General features: G+C 35.2%; 2 protein-coding genes and 1 non-coding gene across 3 annotated transcripts; 1 reads left to right on the forward strand and 2 right to left on the reverse strand.

Moving 5' to 3' along the window:
* The first annotated feature begins 984 nt into the window (after positions 1–984).
* On the forward strand, positions 985–5,989 carry LOC126709054 (RHOMBOID-like protein 2). The gene is made up of 5 exons (XM_050409133.1): positions 985–1,644; positions 3,621–3,784; positions 4,303–4,466; positions 4,875–5,125; positions 5,626–5,989. Exons 1-5 carry the CDS (start codon positions 1,373–1,375, stop codon positions 5,735–5,737), a joined length of 963 nt encoding a protein of 320 aa, XP_050265090.1. The 5' UTR covers positions 985–1,372; the 3' UTR covers positions 5,738–5,989.
* A 1,931-nt stretch (positions 5,990–7,920) lies between these two features.
* TRNAV-AAC (transfer RNA valine (anticodon AAC)) lies at positions 7,921–7,994 on the reverse strand. The gene has a single exon. It is a non-coding gene; the product is annotated as a tRNA-Val (tRNA).
* A 1,842-nt stretch (positions 7,995–9,836) lies between these two features.
* Positions 9,837–14,656, reverse strand: LOC126708780 (protein IQ-DOMAIN 22). Its single transcript, XM_050408715.1, has 4 exons — positions 14,087–14,656; positions 11,622–11,822; positions 10,886–10,963; positions 9,837–10,799 (listed from the first exon to the last, which is right to left on the reverse strand). The coding sequence occupies exons 1-4, from the start codon at positions 14,513–14,515 to the stop codon at positions 10,083–10,085; spliced, it is 1,425 nt and encodes a 474-aa protein (XP_050264672.1). The 5' UTR covers positions 14,516–14,656; the 3' UTR covers positions 9,837–10,082.
* Positions 14,657–16,246: the final 1,590 nt, after the last annotated feature.

Genomic DNA, 16,246 nt, shown 5'->3' on the forward strand with positions numbered 1-16,246 from the left:
AGGTTGTATGGGGATTGATTGCTAGGTTCTTATGTAGATTCTAGTGATGGGTTTGAAACTTAAGATGTTTGAATATTGGTTGTTGGTTTGAGGTCAGGTTTATTAATTCTATTGTTTTTTAAAAAAAATATTTTTTTCTGGGTTTTTGATTGCCTTGTACTCCAAAGCAAGACTAGGTTTTTATTTTTGATATGTCGAGAGAGAGAGAGGAGTGTTTGATCTGTTTTGGGTTTTGTTTTTGATAAAAAATGTGTTAGAGTAATGTCTGAAATGGAAATGGGTCACGGAGTAGTAACAAAGTGAAGTACAGGTGGGTAAAGTGTCAAAAATGAAACCATGGATTGGTAAGTTAAAGTGGGTAATCTGTAATTCTCTCTTTATAATTCATTAATTGGGAGATGAAGACTGAACCTAAACACATTAGAAATAATAGTTTATAGGAAGTGTCAGTGTTAATTATAAGACATTTGACATCAATTGCGCTTTATTAAGAATGCATTATAATAAACAATTTGACATTGTCAACTAATTAGTTCTCAATCAATTTTATTGTATAAATTAAAAAAAATTTCACCAATTTTATTGGATGGGTTTCATGATTCTTATCTCCATTATTTTATTTTATTTTTATTTTTATTTTTATTTTTATTTTATATTATAACATTATTCTCACATACTAGCCCTGAATTATTATTTTTTTAGATCATAGCCCTGAATTATTTTATAACCATGGCAAGGAGAAATAGCAATTTCTTTTCTTATCTTTGCCATAACAAAAACAATAATTGATTTGCAGATTCTAATTAATTCAATTAGCGAAATTTACTAATTGGTGTCTTTAACCTCATGACATACTTTTTTCTCGAATTCAAGGCTACATAAGTAATTTCAAAAGCAAACATATGTTTGGAATCAGGTAACTCTATCAAACTCCACTACTACTACTACTAATATACAGACATAAAAAAACGAGCAACGCAGTCAAACAGCCAAGAATTCAAGCCCCACGGAATCAGACACAGAAAGAGTCGGAGAGAGCAAAAAGAGTTAGAGTGCAAAACAACAACGGTTAAATCTGAAAGAGACACAAACAAAGTCCTCCTTTTCTTCGCATCAAAAAAGAAAAACCTCATTTTTTCTGTATTTTTCATTCTATTTACTAGTCCCTACTCCCTACACTCCCTTCCAAGCCAGTACTTCTCAATCTCTCTCTCTCTCTCCATAATATAAATAAACAACCTCTGTGTCTCTGAAAAGACTGAAACTTTCGAACTCCCGTATTATTGTATTTAACTCACACACCCACATAACCACAAAAAAAAAAAAAAAAAAAAAAAAAAAGAGAGATTTGTTGTGAGATTGAAACAAAAGAATGGCTAGCTCTGATATTGAGCGAGGAGGAGTAAAAAACGGAAGGTACAACCGGGAAAATTTCGATGTTGAAACCTCGGACAATGAATGGACTTCATGGTTGATTCCTTTGTTTGTGGTGGCCAATGTTGCTGTCTTCGTTGTGGTCATGTACATCAACAACTGCCCCAAAGACAATCCCAATTTGAACGAGGCTTGCGTGGCCAAGTTTCTTGGCAGGCTTTCTTTCCAGCCTCTCCATGATAACCCTCTCTTCGGTCCCTCTTCTGCTACGTGAGTTTTCTCTGCTTTGTCCCCCAAGTCTCGGATTTTATTTGTTTTCTGTGCATTTTTGTTTGCCTTTTGAACTGGGTTGGATTTGATTTTTTGGTTGGGGTTCTTTTTTATTGATTAGGATTGTTGGGCTTGTGGGTTTTTTTTTTTTTTGGAGATATTGTGGTTTTCTTTGTTGGTTAATAGCTTGGGATTTTTGGGAGTTAGTAGTTGTTTATGCAGAAATTTCTTGTTTTTGATTTGGTTTGTGTTTATTTTTGGATTGTGAATCGTTCTGCTTGATGTTAGACGTGTGGAATTATAAATTTGGTGGATGAGATTTAATCTGTATGGTTGAATTTTGAATTCATTACCAATTCTCAATGTCTGCTTTCTCTCTTGTGATCTGGTTTTAGTGATTGGGCTTCTGAAGAATTATTTGCATTAGGGAGGTTGGTTTCTGATTGTTTCCATTCTGTTAGGGGGTGAAAATTCTATTGATGGATCAGCTAGTTTGTGTTGGGCCAATTTATTCTTAGCTCTTTGACAGCCCCAAATCATGGTTAGCTGGGATTATAGGATAATATAAGCCACTGTGTATCAACATGACGGATGAGTTATCTGTGATTTCATCAAAGAGAATTGAACAATTTAGCTATCTGTATCACTGTTCAAACACTAGAAAATTCCTCAATTTTTTTCCTGGAATCCAGAATATTCCTCTAATGATTAATGAAGGTCTAGCATATGCTTTTTTGCTTGTGGCAATTAGAGGGAGTGATCTTTTGGTGAAGCATGAGAGATTTCTGGATTTGTTAGCACTAAATTTTCTTTTTCCTGGTTTGCTTTTGTAACTTTAATTGGTGCTTCCATACTATCTAAGTTAATTTGGGAAGAGACTGGAGCTTTAGATTTTCAGATACATGAAAGTGATCCTTGTTCGTCATTTTTTCAACATGGTTTGTGGGTCAAAATTGTTATCTTCAGCAGATTTGAGTTGGTTTAATTAATGGATGTGAAATCCCATCCTAAAATCAAATGAGTCATTAACTGTGGATACTTTGTTATCTTTCTAGTTTCGTCTGTAGTCTTTAATGATATGTCATCCATTTATTTGATTTATTTTATCTGCTAGTCTTTTTGGTTTCCTGTTCTTGTGGACTACCTTTTTGGATAAAATGAGTCATCATTCACTGTGATAAGAATCATAATACAAAAGTGGGTTCTAGCAGGAATCAGTTATTGTCTGGTCTAATTTGTGCTAAAAGATGTGGTGGGAAGCAAGTTTTTATTAGATACTTTGAGGGGGGGGGGGGGGGGGGGGGTGGCGAAGAAAACCCTCTTCACAAATGCTCCCACATGTTCGAAAGTCTTTTCTTTTAAAAAAAAAAAAATTTATTTTTATTAAAGTAAAATTCTATTTTGTCTAATTACCTTAACTGTTGTTAACTCATGTTCCATTATATTTGTAGTTGTAGATGGTTAAATTTTAAAAGTATAACCTCTCCACTATCCCAATTTTTTTCCCCCGCTTTACCTAATTTAAGGATTTTTATTTATGCTTTTACCTTGACAATTTTAACTTGTTCTTTAAATTTTGTCCTTTTTGGTTTTAATTTCTTAGTAAGGACATTTTTGACAAATCAAATAATGAGACTAACACACGCTACTCTTTTAATAATAGTATAGATTAATTAAAAGCAAGACATAGATATGGGAACACTTCTTTTAAGTAAGTCTTAGTTGCATCATTTATACTTATAGTTATCACTACTGTTTTTCTCTTGGCAAATCAAGTAAAATCATGCTGTTATTTGGAGCCATACGTCATGATCATATTAATACACATTTATGCAGTATGCTGTTATTGGTTGGATTTGAATTGCTTGAGCTTGGAAGTACAATTCATTTCATTCCTCTCTCAATTTGGTGATTACATATAAAAAAAAGTGTAGTTATGGTGATATCTTAATTTATATTATACTCCAACTGTGCAGATTGGAAAAATTAGGAGCTTTGGACTGGCAAAAGGTAGTGTACCAACATCAAGGATGGAGACTTGTCAGTTGTATCTGGTTGCATGCCGGTATTATTCACCTGCTTGCAAACATGTTGAGCTTGGTCTTCATTGGGATCCGCCTAGAACAGCAATTTGGTTTTGGTATGTCATGCTTTCCACTGTGGCTTGAATTTAAATGTGTAACTACATCAAACTAGTGCAATTTTGAAAAAGAGGTTAATCTATAAATTCATTATTAGGTTAATTAAAATAGGGTTCTTTCAAGATTAAAGAGTTTGGATTATCCAAATGTTTTTATGTGGTTATAAAAGCTGTCATTGTGTTCACTGTAAAGCTGAAATCATTCATCTATTTGTATTGGTCATCAGTAGCATATCAAAAGATTAATATATTTACGCTTGGATCTTCCTTTTCTGTATGATTATCTTTTATCAATGACAATATAAATTCTGTGCATCCAAATGCTGTAAAAAACATTAAAAAAAAAAAAATGTATTCAAAAATTGTATTCCCATGGATGATTATCATATGCAGTCATCTACAGACCATGAACCTTAGTTCACCCCTTTATGAAGCTCTTGTTTACGCACTTTATTGGTTTTTAAATTCTGTTCTGATTTTCAAGCATTCTAACATAAATTTTGGCTATTTTCTTGCAGTGCGAGTTGGGTTACTCTATCTGTTATCAGGATTTGGTGGGAGCATATTATCTTGCCTCTTCATTCAAAAAAGTATCTCTGTTGGTGCCTCTGGTGCTTTGTTTGGCCTTCTTGGTGCAATGTTATCAGAGCTCTTAACCAATTGGACCATTTATAGCAATAAGGTTTGTTGCTAGCTCTTGGTTGTTCTTGTTGTCACTGTTGTTATTATTATCGGTCCATACCTAGCATTAGGATTGATTGCCTCATGTCTTTCATAGTTGCATCTAATAATGAGGCTTTCACCACTGAACAATAATATTTGCAAGTGCAAAGATTATGATGTTTATACAATATTTTTCAGTAGTAGTTGGGATGAATAGCCTCCTTATTCGTGATAGTGAGTCAATGAGACCTGGGCAGAGACTGTGGACTGATAGAAAATTTTGGAGAAAGAATTTAAAATTGAATTCAGTAGTTGGAGAGGCTTTACTGTTTGAATGATTCTTTTTCATTTTATATCGCGTGTCCTATTCTTTATGGTATTTTTTTTTTCGATTTCTAACTTTTGCCTCTTCTTTGTTCTCCTGTAGGCTGCAGCACTGTTCACCCTTATAGTTATCGTTGTCATTAACTTGGCGGTTGGAATTCTTCCTCATGTCGATAACTTTGCCCATATTGGAGGATTCTTGACAGGACTTCTCCTCGGCTTTGTTTTGCTAATTCGACCTCAGATTGGGTGGATGGAAAGCCAGAATCTTCCAGCTGGTTCTCGTGTCCATTCTAAGTACAAGTCTTACCAATATGTTCTCTGGGTAGTTTCCGTGGTGTTACTGATTGCTGGGTAAGTTTATCACACTAGTTTCTAATTTAGCATATGGGATTAACAGCGCATGGGATTTGTCCATTTTGCCTTCTGTTGTGTTTCCTGGGTCTTCATTGGGGTATGGTAATTTGGATGAAATAACCTTTAAAGGAATGGGGAAAATATTTGACCTTAAAAAATTAAGGGACTATTGGAAAACAAGTAGTCATTCTTGGGCTCCTAGGAATGATTATACCCAACACTTGGATGGTGTCCTGAAAGACAATGTACTCAAATGTTCTTCAGAACACAAGAGAGTATATTATTTCTACAAAATCCCCCTAGGCGTCTCCAGCATCCTTAGCCACACGTATATTGACTTGTCTTAATGGAGTGAAATCTAAGTGGTATACGAGTCTTTAACCTTTTTTTTCTTATACCCTTCTTGGATTGTTTGAATTAGGAGTTTTATGGTAAAAAAACAACACATGATGCAATTCTATTAGAAAACTAATTCATACTACCTTTGAAAATTGTAGATTTACTGTGGGATTGGTGATGCTGTTTAGGGGAGAGAATGGAAACGATCACTGCAGCTGGTGCCATTATCTTAGCTGTGTGCCTACCTCGAAATGGCACTGTGATAACTAATGGACTTTTGCCACCTATCTTAACTTTCCATACCTTGTCATATTCTGGTTCTTTTTCTTCCTCCAACTATTATTTTTTAGTTCTTTTTTTCATCGGGATGTTTTCACTCATGTACATGAATATACATAGATTTCTTTGGACATGAAGAAAGTAGTGTTACCTAGTACAGGAAGTCTTTCTATTATTATACACAAACGATTGGGTTTTGTATTTTATATTTGTTCTTATGTCAATATGTTTTATTTCTCTCTCTCTCTCTCTCTCTCTCTCCAAAAATCCCCCCTTGTGTCTAAGGATTTATTTGTTTTATTGGAGAAGGTTTTTCCCTGGAAATATTTATAATTAAAATTGGCTGATTTTTGTAAAATTTTCATGTGATTTGCATGAATTTGTCCAGAAATAGTTCAGAAAAGAAATATCTTTAAACAAATGGGAATAAGATAAGAGATTTTCCATGAAACAGACACAACTTTTGAAGAAAGAATTATGACTATCAGCACTGTTGTTTGTGTATTTTATTGGGAATTAGGCTTAGTATCAGGTCCAATACACTGATGCAATGGACCAGAGCCTTAACCCACCCTCTTATTAGACCCTTAGTTCTATTCTTATGGGACAAAAAATCCCACCGCTCCAAATGATTCAAGGGAGCTGCACATGAATGTGACTTATTTTATATGACAGAACATGTTTGACCTCTTCTTGCAGTTCTTACTATCATTCATTTTCCTCTTTCCTCTTTGCGTGTAAGGAATCTTAAACAACCAAAAAGTAAATGTTATTTTATTATTATTTATTTTTTAAAAGCAAGCTATGTATTCATAAACTCTGTCTGAGTCGAAACTTTCCGGAAGCGTAGGGCACTACGCATGTTTGTTTGCCCTCTTCTTTTACGCTAGTTCTATTATATTTCTAGTTTCCATGGTGGAAAGCAACACATAGTTGATGATTAATAGTATTAAAATCACGTTGCGTGGATGAAAACTTTTCAAGAGAGAGAGGGAGGGGGGATGAGAAAAACTAATGAACATCAGAATTTGAACCATTTGAGCTATGGGGGAACATGGTGAGTGGTGCACCAAAGTAAGAGCTACATTGTTGTGTTACTATGCACCATTTTGATACTATTCCAGGAGCAGGGTGTATGGCCTAACTTGCATACAAGAATGTGTGTGATTGATCCAATACTAGTACCATGGCATCCTTAGGTTGCCATAGGCCATGTTTGGTTTAAAGATAACTCAAAACTCAATTCTCATTACTCAACCTCTAAACTCAATTCTCATCACTCATCAAATGCAAAAGAAGAAATGTTCAAAGGACTGAGTGGAGGAAGGTGAAAAAGAAATGAAATGTAAATTTGGTGGGTGAGGTTTGGGTTTGTCGAGTAAAGACTATAGTAATGAAAAGGAAAAAAGGATGTGAGAGTCGTTGGGAGAATGTGTTGTGGTCTGACTCAATTGAGACAAGTTATGATTGCAGGTCCCGCACAATTGTAAAAATTTACAAGAATGTCATAATATCTCAGTTTCCATAACTTAAAAACTCCTAAAACTTGTTCTCAATTTTAGTAACTCTGACTCAATTTTTTGAGTTTTGGGTTATGGAAATTGAAAACAAAAACTGAACCAAACAAAGTTTCTTGAGGTGGGACTCACCAATTTTGAGAATTGGGTGATGAAAATTGAGTTTTGAGTTAAAGTTTTGGCTAAAACCAAACACCCTCTTAGCATCTAATACCATTGGTGGGCCTGTTGAACTGCTTTAGAAGAAGAACCCATTCACCTTTACTTTTCAAAAGGAGTCCAAATATACACAGCTTGGAAAGGGTGAAACTGTTGGTCTATGCTTACCTCTTAGCATCTAATACCATTGGTGGGCCTGTTGAACTGCTTTAGAAGAAGTACACAGCTTGGAAAGGGTGAAACTGTTGGTCTATGCTTACCTCTTAGCATCTAATACCATTGGTGGGTCTGTTGAACTGCTTTAGAAGAAGAACCCATTCACCTTTACTTTTCAAAAGGAGTCCAAATATACACAGCTTGGAATGGGTGAAACTGTTGGTCTATGCTTAAGAAGAAGAGCCCATTCACTTTTACAGTTTTACTCTTCTTCAAAAGGGGTCCAATACAAAAGCTGGGAATGGCACAAAAATAGAAATCGGATATAAAATGAGAAAAGCTTGGCGTCGCCCGGACTCGAACCGGAGACCTTCAGTGTGTTAGACTGACGTGATAACCAACTACACCACGACACCTTGACTTGCCATTGGTTTTGCAACATTTAAATCTATTGGTTTGTTTATCCCTCTTCAACAAAAAAAACCACATAAAACCAACGTTCGTTTTTTACTTTTTTTTTTAGTATCGTTAAAATGATACTAAAAGTGGGGGGAGATGATCTTTTGTGTGTGTGTGTGTGTGAAAGCCCATACTATGAGGTTGTGGGAGACTAATTTTGTGTGAAGTTTGCTCAAAAATTGCGTTAGTATTTGGCTTTGCAGCGGAGAGGAGTCTGAAGGAGAATTGTAGGATTTAACCATGTTTAATCACGACAATCTAAAAAATTTCCACTCACGTTTAAGTGATAGTTTCTTTTATGTTATAGCTTTGTTATAGACACGGAAAAAAGCACATAAAGTTTCAGTCTTTTTACCACTTAGTTCATTTGGGTGTTCCACAACAATACAAATAGTTAAAGGCATTCGGTGAATATTTTTGTCTCTCCTCTCTAGACTTTTCTTTTATATTAAGGCCTGGTTTGGATAGCGTTGCGTTTCTGCGTTTCTGCGTTTCTGCGTTTTCCTTTTTTTTTTTTTTTTTTTTTCACGCGTTTTTCCCACAAGCGGCTACTGTTCATGCAACAGTAGCCGCAACTTTTGACTGGTCAGCTATGAACAGTGCACGGATGCACTGTTTATGGACCCACAAATTTTATTTTTTATCAATTTTTTCATTAAAAATGGGTCCCACAGCACTATTCACACATTTAAAAATTATTTTGCTACAGTGTTTTCAGTTTTCAGTTTTCAGTTTCAACAAAATAAGTTCTATCCAAACACACCCTAAGTGTAAGAGGGATCAAATCCATTTACAAATCTCATGGAAGGGATAGAAAGTCATCAAACCATCAAGTCATCAACATTGTCAAAACGATATCAATAATGAAATTATTTACATAATAAAAATGTTTTCCAAAATTGGGTGACATATTCTAGGGAATAAATAATAATATACGTCAAACTCAAAGTGGAGACAAATACCCCATGCAGCCTATATGTGACAAAGGCTCACTGATTTAAATACCACACATTTATATGAAAAGCATTAGTTGTATAAAATAATTTCTAAAAAAAATAAAGCAAGGTAAAGCCAAGAAGATGTACTATAAGTAGTCATTGAGATCCACGCATTTGTAGAGGGGAATATTTTAGTTGTGTATAAAATCGTTTCTTTCTATTTTTTGCTGAATGTGTATAAAATCGTTTCTACTCACGTGAAATGAAGCCTAGTACATGTAAATACTAAATAGTGGTGCAGATTGAGAAGTTGAGTTGAACTATTTGACCAAGATCCATAAAGACACGGGCTCCCCTATCCTAAAAGTGGCCTATTTGTAAATGTAGAGAGATTGACCATAAGGGACCGTAGTCTACCGGCACTGGTTAGGTCAGAAGAGCCATATATGTCCACACTCCGCAGACCCACCTAAACCACCGACAATGTCTATCTCAGAGTCCACGTTTTAGAATTTTCGTTGTTATCTGGTCTTTCATGTGGGCTATATCACATAAATTGTACAACTCGATCGCACGTCACAACAGCAATAGCCGTCTTGATTGACTTTCTTCAATTTATTTATTCTTTCACCACAACGCCTTTTCATTTGTATTGTACTTCCTATTTTTTTGTCCATGTAATTTGAACAATCCTGCACGAACTTTCACAGAGAGAGTACAAGCTTTTGGAAAACATATTTAGATCTTTTGTCGGCACACTCCTATGGTCGGCTTGGAAAAACAAGGTGCAATCTCAATAAAAACAAAACAATGATCGTTATAGAATATACACATAAGGAGCTTAAGGGGAAAAGGACAGGATTAGGCACACAAGATTTTATCATTACTTTGACAAGTAATCATTATCCTAAGAATTACTCGGCTCGTTAAAGTCACATGCACTAAGATACTCATTAGTCATCTTAGTATTCAGTTAGATTAAAATTAACCTAAACACATGAAGTAGTTCATATCTTGTAGATTAGACTTGATACCTAGTTTAAAATTAACCTAAATACATAATTAGGCACCTATGATAGACGAAAAATGTAAAACAGTATAAACACATTAGTATCTATAACCCACTGGCATCCCAAGCTTGTCCAAGCGACCAGATCCCGGGTAGGCTTTATTCGCAAAGTTTGCATGCAAGTTAGAGATTCTTTGTGCACTCGATCTTGATTCACCAAATCCATGAATAGAATGCCTCTTTGTCGAACTAGTCCTCTCATAATGTGGCCTTTGTTTAGGAGCACTGAGAGATCTCACCTTGGCCCTTGAAGATTCAGTGTAAGACATGTAGCTAGGGTGGTCTGAGTAACCACTTAAGAAGCTTCTTGAGCCATCACTCTTTGTGGGAGTGAAGGGACTACTTTTTGATACTCCACCTCTCGATGATGCAGAGTAGAATTGTGGGCTATTATCAGCAGTGCAGAAAGGACTGTCCTCAACTTCGTGAGAGAAATTCAATGGGGTTAAAGATTGGACTTCACAAGAAGATGGACTAGGAACTGTTTGATGGGCAGTTGAGTCCTTTGAAGTGGTAAAGCTGTGACTACATTGGTCAGAAGCGAGAACATGATGAGAAGAGTGGAGGACATTTTTGCGTTTAGTTGTGAAGTGGGGTTTTCCACTATCGATTTCAAGGATCTTATCACTCTTTTCATCATCTGTAGTGCCCGTCTTTGTTGAACACCCGTCCTTCCGACTGTCAGACCTATTCCAACTTATGCGTGCTTCATCTTGATTGCCAATGAGCCTTCTGTTTGATTTTGAGCCATTTCTCTGCATTTGTAGTGATGGAACATAAGCCAGCAGGATAAATTTAATGGTGTTTGGAATTGAAAAAAATAAAGCAAAAGGAGGGATACCGTGAGCATTGGTGATTGATCTGATCTGGTACTCTTGCATCTGATGGCATGCTCAAATTTTTCAGGCGTTGCTGGACCCTGTATATAGAATACATCACTCATGAATAATTGATGCAAATACAAATATAAGATACCACAGGAGAGAGCAGTCACAAGAGATTCTGGTCACATTTTTTTTTACAATACTGAAAGATTATCAGGAAATATGTGTAGATTTTTAGACTGCAGCAATGATTGGTAAAATACATAAATTGCTAATCACCATCTTTCATTGGATAACTGTGACAATGTAGGCAGTGGCAAGATTAGATGAGAATAACTAGACAACTAAAAAATTTGCTCCGTCAAATGAATTTCAAAAAGAGGCAAAAACCACCTAACTTTAGTTAGGAAATACTATTAAAAAAAAACTCTAAATTTCCGAAGTGTTATTTCTTTAGAAAACCAGTCCAAGCATATTATATCTGTAGAAACACCTTGAAATTGTGCACCTTTAAAGAAACACATTCAAAGTAACTTCTGCAGGTTGCTCTTTTAGTCATTATTTTATAATTCTAAAAACCGAATTCACTAAAGTCACATATCGATATTGATACACTCGATGAAAAAAATAAAGATAAGTTGCATGGAGCAAAAAGAAAAAGTCCATTCCCTAAAGTGTGAAACCTATCAAGGAACCCCACAAAAGAGGCTGCAAAAAATTTGCAAATTGGAGGGAAACTTGAATTTTTCTTACAGTGTGGTGGAAGTGAGAAGACTTGCTACTCGACTGTGAAGACTCTGAAATCTGGGACCGTCCTGCACGCGCTCGCGCCTGTGCTCGCAACAATGCTTGCATCCTCTGTAACCACTCTGCTGTTCGCTTCCTTTCAATGTGTCCTCTTACCAATGCCTGAAGCTTCACTAATCCTTTCAATGCCCTCAATGCCTTCCTAGCCTTAAAAACACCCCAAAAAAAAAAAAAAAATTACTTGACAAACACTGAACCACATGATTATGCACCAATCAAGTGCACAATTAATATCATAAGTGCATTATTAAATTATAATCAAGCTATGATACACAATGTTCCACTGCATTAAGACAAATTTAGTTACATCACCTTTTTGCTTCAAAAATGTCAGGACAGCTTAAATTGGCAGACCCGTATTGTTCAATTAAGACCAGAAAGTTATTACACTCATGTGACAGCTGAGATATATAGTGTGAGGACCACACTGTTTCATTTACTGAAGACATTCAAATTGAAAGGCAATTTTCCAAATTAGGGCGCCAAGTAAAAATCTTCGACTAATAATTTTAAATGTAACAAGCGCCTAAAGGAAACCATATTAAAAGCCAGTCTCTCAAAACCAAAAGTCTGACATGACATGAATAAGACAAAGACATCTCACTAGCCACACCATAAAGGGTCAAACAAAAGTTGATAAATTCTGTGACCATGATGTCTAGACTTTTATAATACAACATTTAAAACCCAACTAACCCAACTTAACTTGGAAAAAGTCATAACAAGTCTCTTAAGAAACAATTATTGTATGGCTTAAGAAAACACATTCTTAAACAAAAACCTTTTGCTGGTAGGGACAATTATTGGTCCTAGCAACTACTGTCATACAAGGCTACAACACCCACAATGCCAAAGTTCAATGAAAAGAGTTGAACTATTGGTCATCGAGCCCTTAAATTAATAAATATATATAAAAAATAAAATAAAATAAAGGCATTCTCATTACAACTGCTACTCATTTTTTTACACACTTTGTCATAGCTTGTAGTTGTAGAAGTTGTATATTGTGAAGAATTTAATATCATTACTTAGCACCTTAGCAAGATGTATGAAAAATTGTGTGAACCTAGACTTATTAGTTAATAAAACAAAGACTAAGTGCACATACCCCTGCATAATTTATTTGAGCTACAAGTGGGGAAAAAAGAAATCAAAGCACAAATTCACATTCCAATTTGTTTCTTATCTTTCAAGCAATTAAAATCTAAGAAAATAATGTCAATTGTGTCGGTGAGCACTGAAATCTAGCATATACTACATATTAATCACAATTCAACATGAAGTTTCACACTATAAAGTATAAATCCAAAGTTTGCAACCAAATTGCCCAAGCTACAAATATGGAAACAGAAATTTCTTGATATTGGCAAAGTGGTCCCTTCCAATCAAAGCACTTAAATAACGGTATGTCAGATTTATTTATTTCCAAAATATTAATACCAAAAACTAAAATTCCATGTTAAAACCCAAATTTAAAACCATAACCACCATCAGTCTCATTCTCACCCACATTTATTATCAACCTGATAAAAAAAATTAGTAAAAAATTTAGGCACCAACAGCCAGCAACACGCATTAAGTGAAAAGTACAGGGACTCAATTATAAAATGTAGTATTGAGCAAAACGACAGGAGAGAACAGCTGGGCATTGAAGGAATAGGAATAGAAGAAATGATTATTATGGGAATGAATAACATTGGGCTTCACAAAGACAGGGAAGAAAACGACACCGTTTTAGAAGAATTGACATTTTACCTTCCCCACTCCCAAGGGGTGAAAGTCATAATCAGTGATTTTGATATGACGAAGGCATCATTTGTTTCACTCTCGCTCTCAGATCCAAACGAAGATACACGTGATAGTTACGACTTACGAAGTCTGATCTGATAAGGCAGTATAAACGAAACGACGTCGCAGGAATCATTGGTTTCCTTTTGTGGAAGGAAACTCAGGTCTTTACAGTTGCAGGAGGAAGGAACTAGTGAAAAACGTAGCGAAAAGTCAAGTGTAATCAAACGAATATTCTGCAAAATTTCTAATTAACAGGACGTTTCGTATTCAGTTAGAAACGCCCCTTTCATTTTCACAGAGAGAGTGAGAGACACGTGTCAAGCTCTCAACCATAACGGTAAATCCCGAGCGATAATCCCGTAATTACGTCGAGATTAACGGCCAATTAAATGAAACTAAACACTTAACTGAAAGATTCACAGCTCTGAAGACAAAAGATCAGTGTACGGTACTACTACTTATAATAACTCTTTTTTAATAACTAAAAAAAAAAAAAAAAAACTTATCCCTTATTTTATGTAAAATTTGTAATTATTTAAAAGAAAAATATTGGATAGAAGAATGGAATAGTGGGATGAGACTTGAGAGAGCGTTGAGAGTTGAGAGTTGAGAGTACTAACCAAGCTGCCTCGAAAAGCGGCTTGAATCTTGAGTGCAGCCCACTCTTCAGGGACGCCTCCGCTAACGTAAGCCACGGCGGTGTTGGTGGCGCACCTGCCGCTGCTGGTGAGTCTGACCACCGCAGCCGCCGCGTGGGCCGCAGCAACCGCCGCCTCTGCCGCTGCGGCAGTAGCAGCAGCCACGGCGATGGCGTGCTTGTTGGCATCCTCCTCGTGCTCTGAGGCCGACACCTTTCCGTACGAGGTGGCTTCTGCTTTTGTTGTTGTTTGGTCGTTGTTGTGTTTGGTTTGGTAGTGGTCTTTTTCTCTGTATGACTTAACGAAGCTCCATCTTCGTTTTTCTTTGGGAGGTTTGGGAGTTTGGGAGTGTGAGTCTGTCTTTTTGTTGAGGCCAAGGAGGCCGCGAAACCACTTTGAGGCTTTGCCCATTTTGGTCACTGGCCACGGTGAGCAAGGCCAGGGCCGAGTGGGTTTGGGCTATCCCTTTTGGTTTTGGGGTCGCATTTGCTCTGATATAGAGATTAGAGAGAGAGAGAGATTGTATTGTATTGTAAACTGTGTGAGGATTTGGAAATGTTGTTTGTTTATAAAAGTGAAAATTACAGCTTACAGGAACGCATTGCAAATCGCGAGGTAGAAAGTTAATATGGATTAAATATAGCTAGCTATTCCACTCTCTTGCTTGTGCGTGACTATCACACACACACACACACACACACAAACACAAAGTAAAGCCGTTTGATTAATGTATTTAAACACATGTTTTTAATTTTTAAACAATATTACACATTTTTTCACACATCTTTTTATCCACATATATTTTTAAAAAATATAAATAATGTTAATAGAACAATATTACCCAACAGCCCTTAATGTTTTTATTTTTTAACTACAACTTTGACCGAGTATTGCCCACCCAAACCAAATAGCCCATGTCCAACTCCCCCCTCTCCCCTCTCTCTCTCTCTCTCTCTCTCATTTACAATTGAGTCAAGAGCTCGTTACTCATTTGACACTTCTTGTTATTTTCAACAAAAATGTTCATAATTTAAATCATCTTTCTATCAATTTAAATATATATATATATATATATATATATATATATATATATATAAAGAGAAATGATATGTCTACAACATTTTTACAACAAATTATAAGTGGCAGGTTATTACTGATTGTTATTATTGGGGTAAAAAAGTAAACTTAGTGTTAGGTTCAAATTTAAACCAATAACAACTAACCACCTATGATTTGTTATGAAAATGTTGTAAAAATGTTGTAGACGTAGCATCTCTCATATATATAAATTAGAAAAAAATTGCTAAATAGACTATTTCCAGCAAAATATTAGGCGCATGAAATACGTTCAAACTTATTTAGTTAGTTGAACTCTTTTTGAAAGTCGAGTTTAGCAAACTCGACTTTGGGCTGGAAAGCAAACACTATAGTGGTGTTTTTTTAGTGCCTATAGCAGCGTTTACGCCACTAAAAAAAATGCCACTATAGTGTTTGCTTTCCAACCCAAAGTCGAGTTTGCCAAACTCGACTTTCAAAAAAAGTCCAACTAACTAAATAAGTTTGAACGCATTCCATGCGCCTAATATTTTGCTGGAAATAGTCTATTTAGCATTTTTTCCCTATAAATTGCAATTGAACTTTTATTTTTGGGTGTGAGTTATGTTTGAATTTTTTTTTTTTCATGTATAACGATAGAAACAAAGTAAATGCATAAGATATGCATAAATAACTTTTATTTTTATTTATTAAAAAAAATCATTTGATGTTGTAGATAATAAAAAAATAAAAAAAAGATATTTGATTGTATTAATCAACATTGAAATAAATAGAAAATGTTATGTAATATAGTAAGCTAATAAATAATATTTTAACACACATTATGCGCATGATCAAGGACTAAAATATTTATTTTTTGAAATATTCAAAAGAAATTAAACTCCGTTATTTATCTTAAATTGCTTTACTCATTTACCATGCTGACCCAAAAAATTTGGATTAAAGTTTGTGGTTGTTTTTATGTTTACTCATCTACCATAATTTGTAGTTTTGATTAAAATAGATCAGTCTTACTCTTACATAACATGTTTCAATTATATAATTTAAGGTAATTTCTTTTTGTTTTGTTTCTGTTCATTATTTTTC

The sequence above is a fragment of the Quercus robur genome, chromosome 12 (genome assembly GCF_932294415.1).
Source record: "Quercus robur chromosome 12, dhQueRobu3.1, whole genome shotgun sequence".
NCBI lineage: Eukaryota > Viridiplantae > Streptophyta > Magnoliopsida > Fagales > Fagaceae > Quercus > Quercus robur.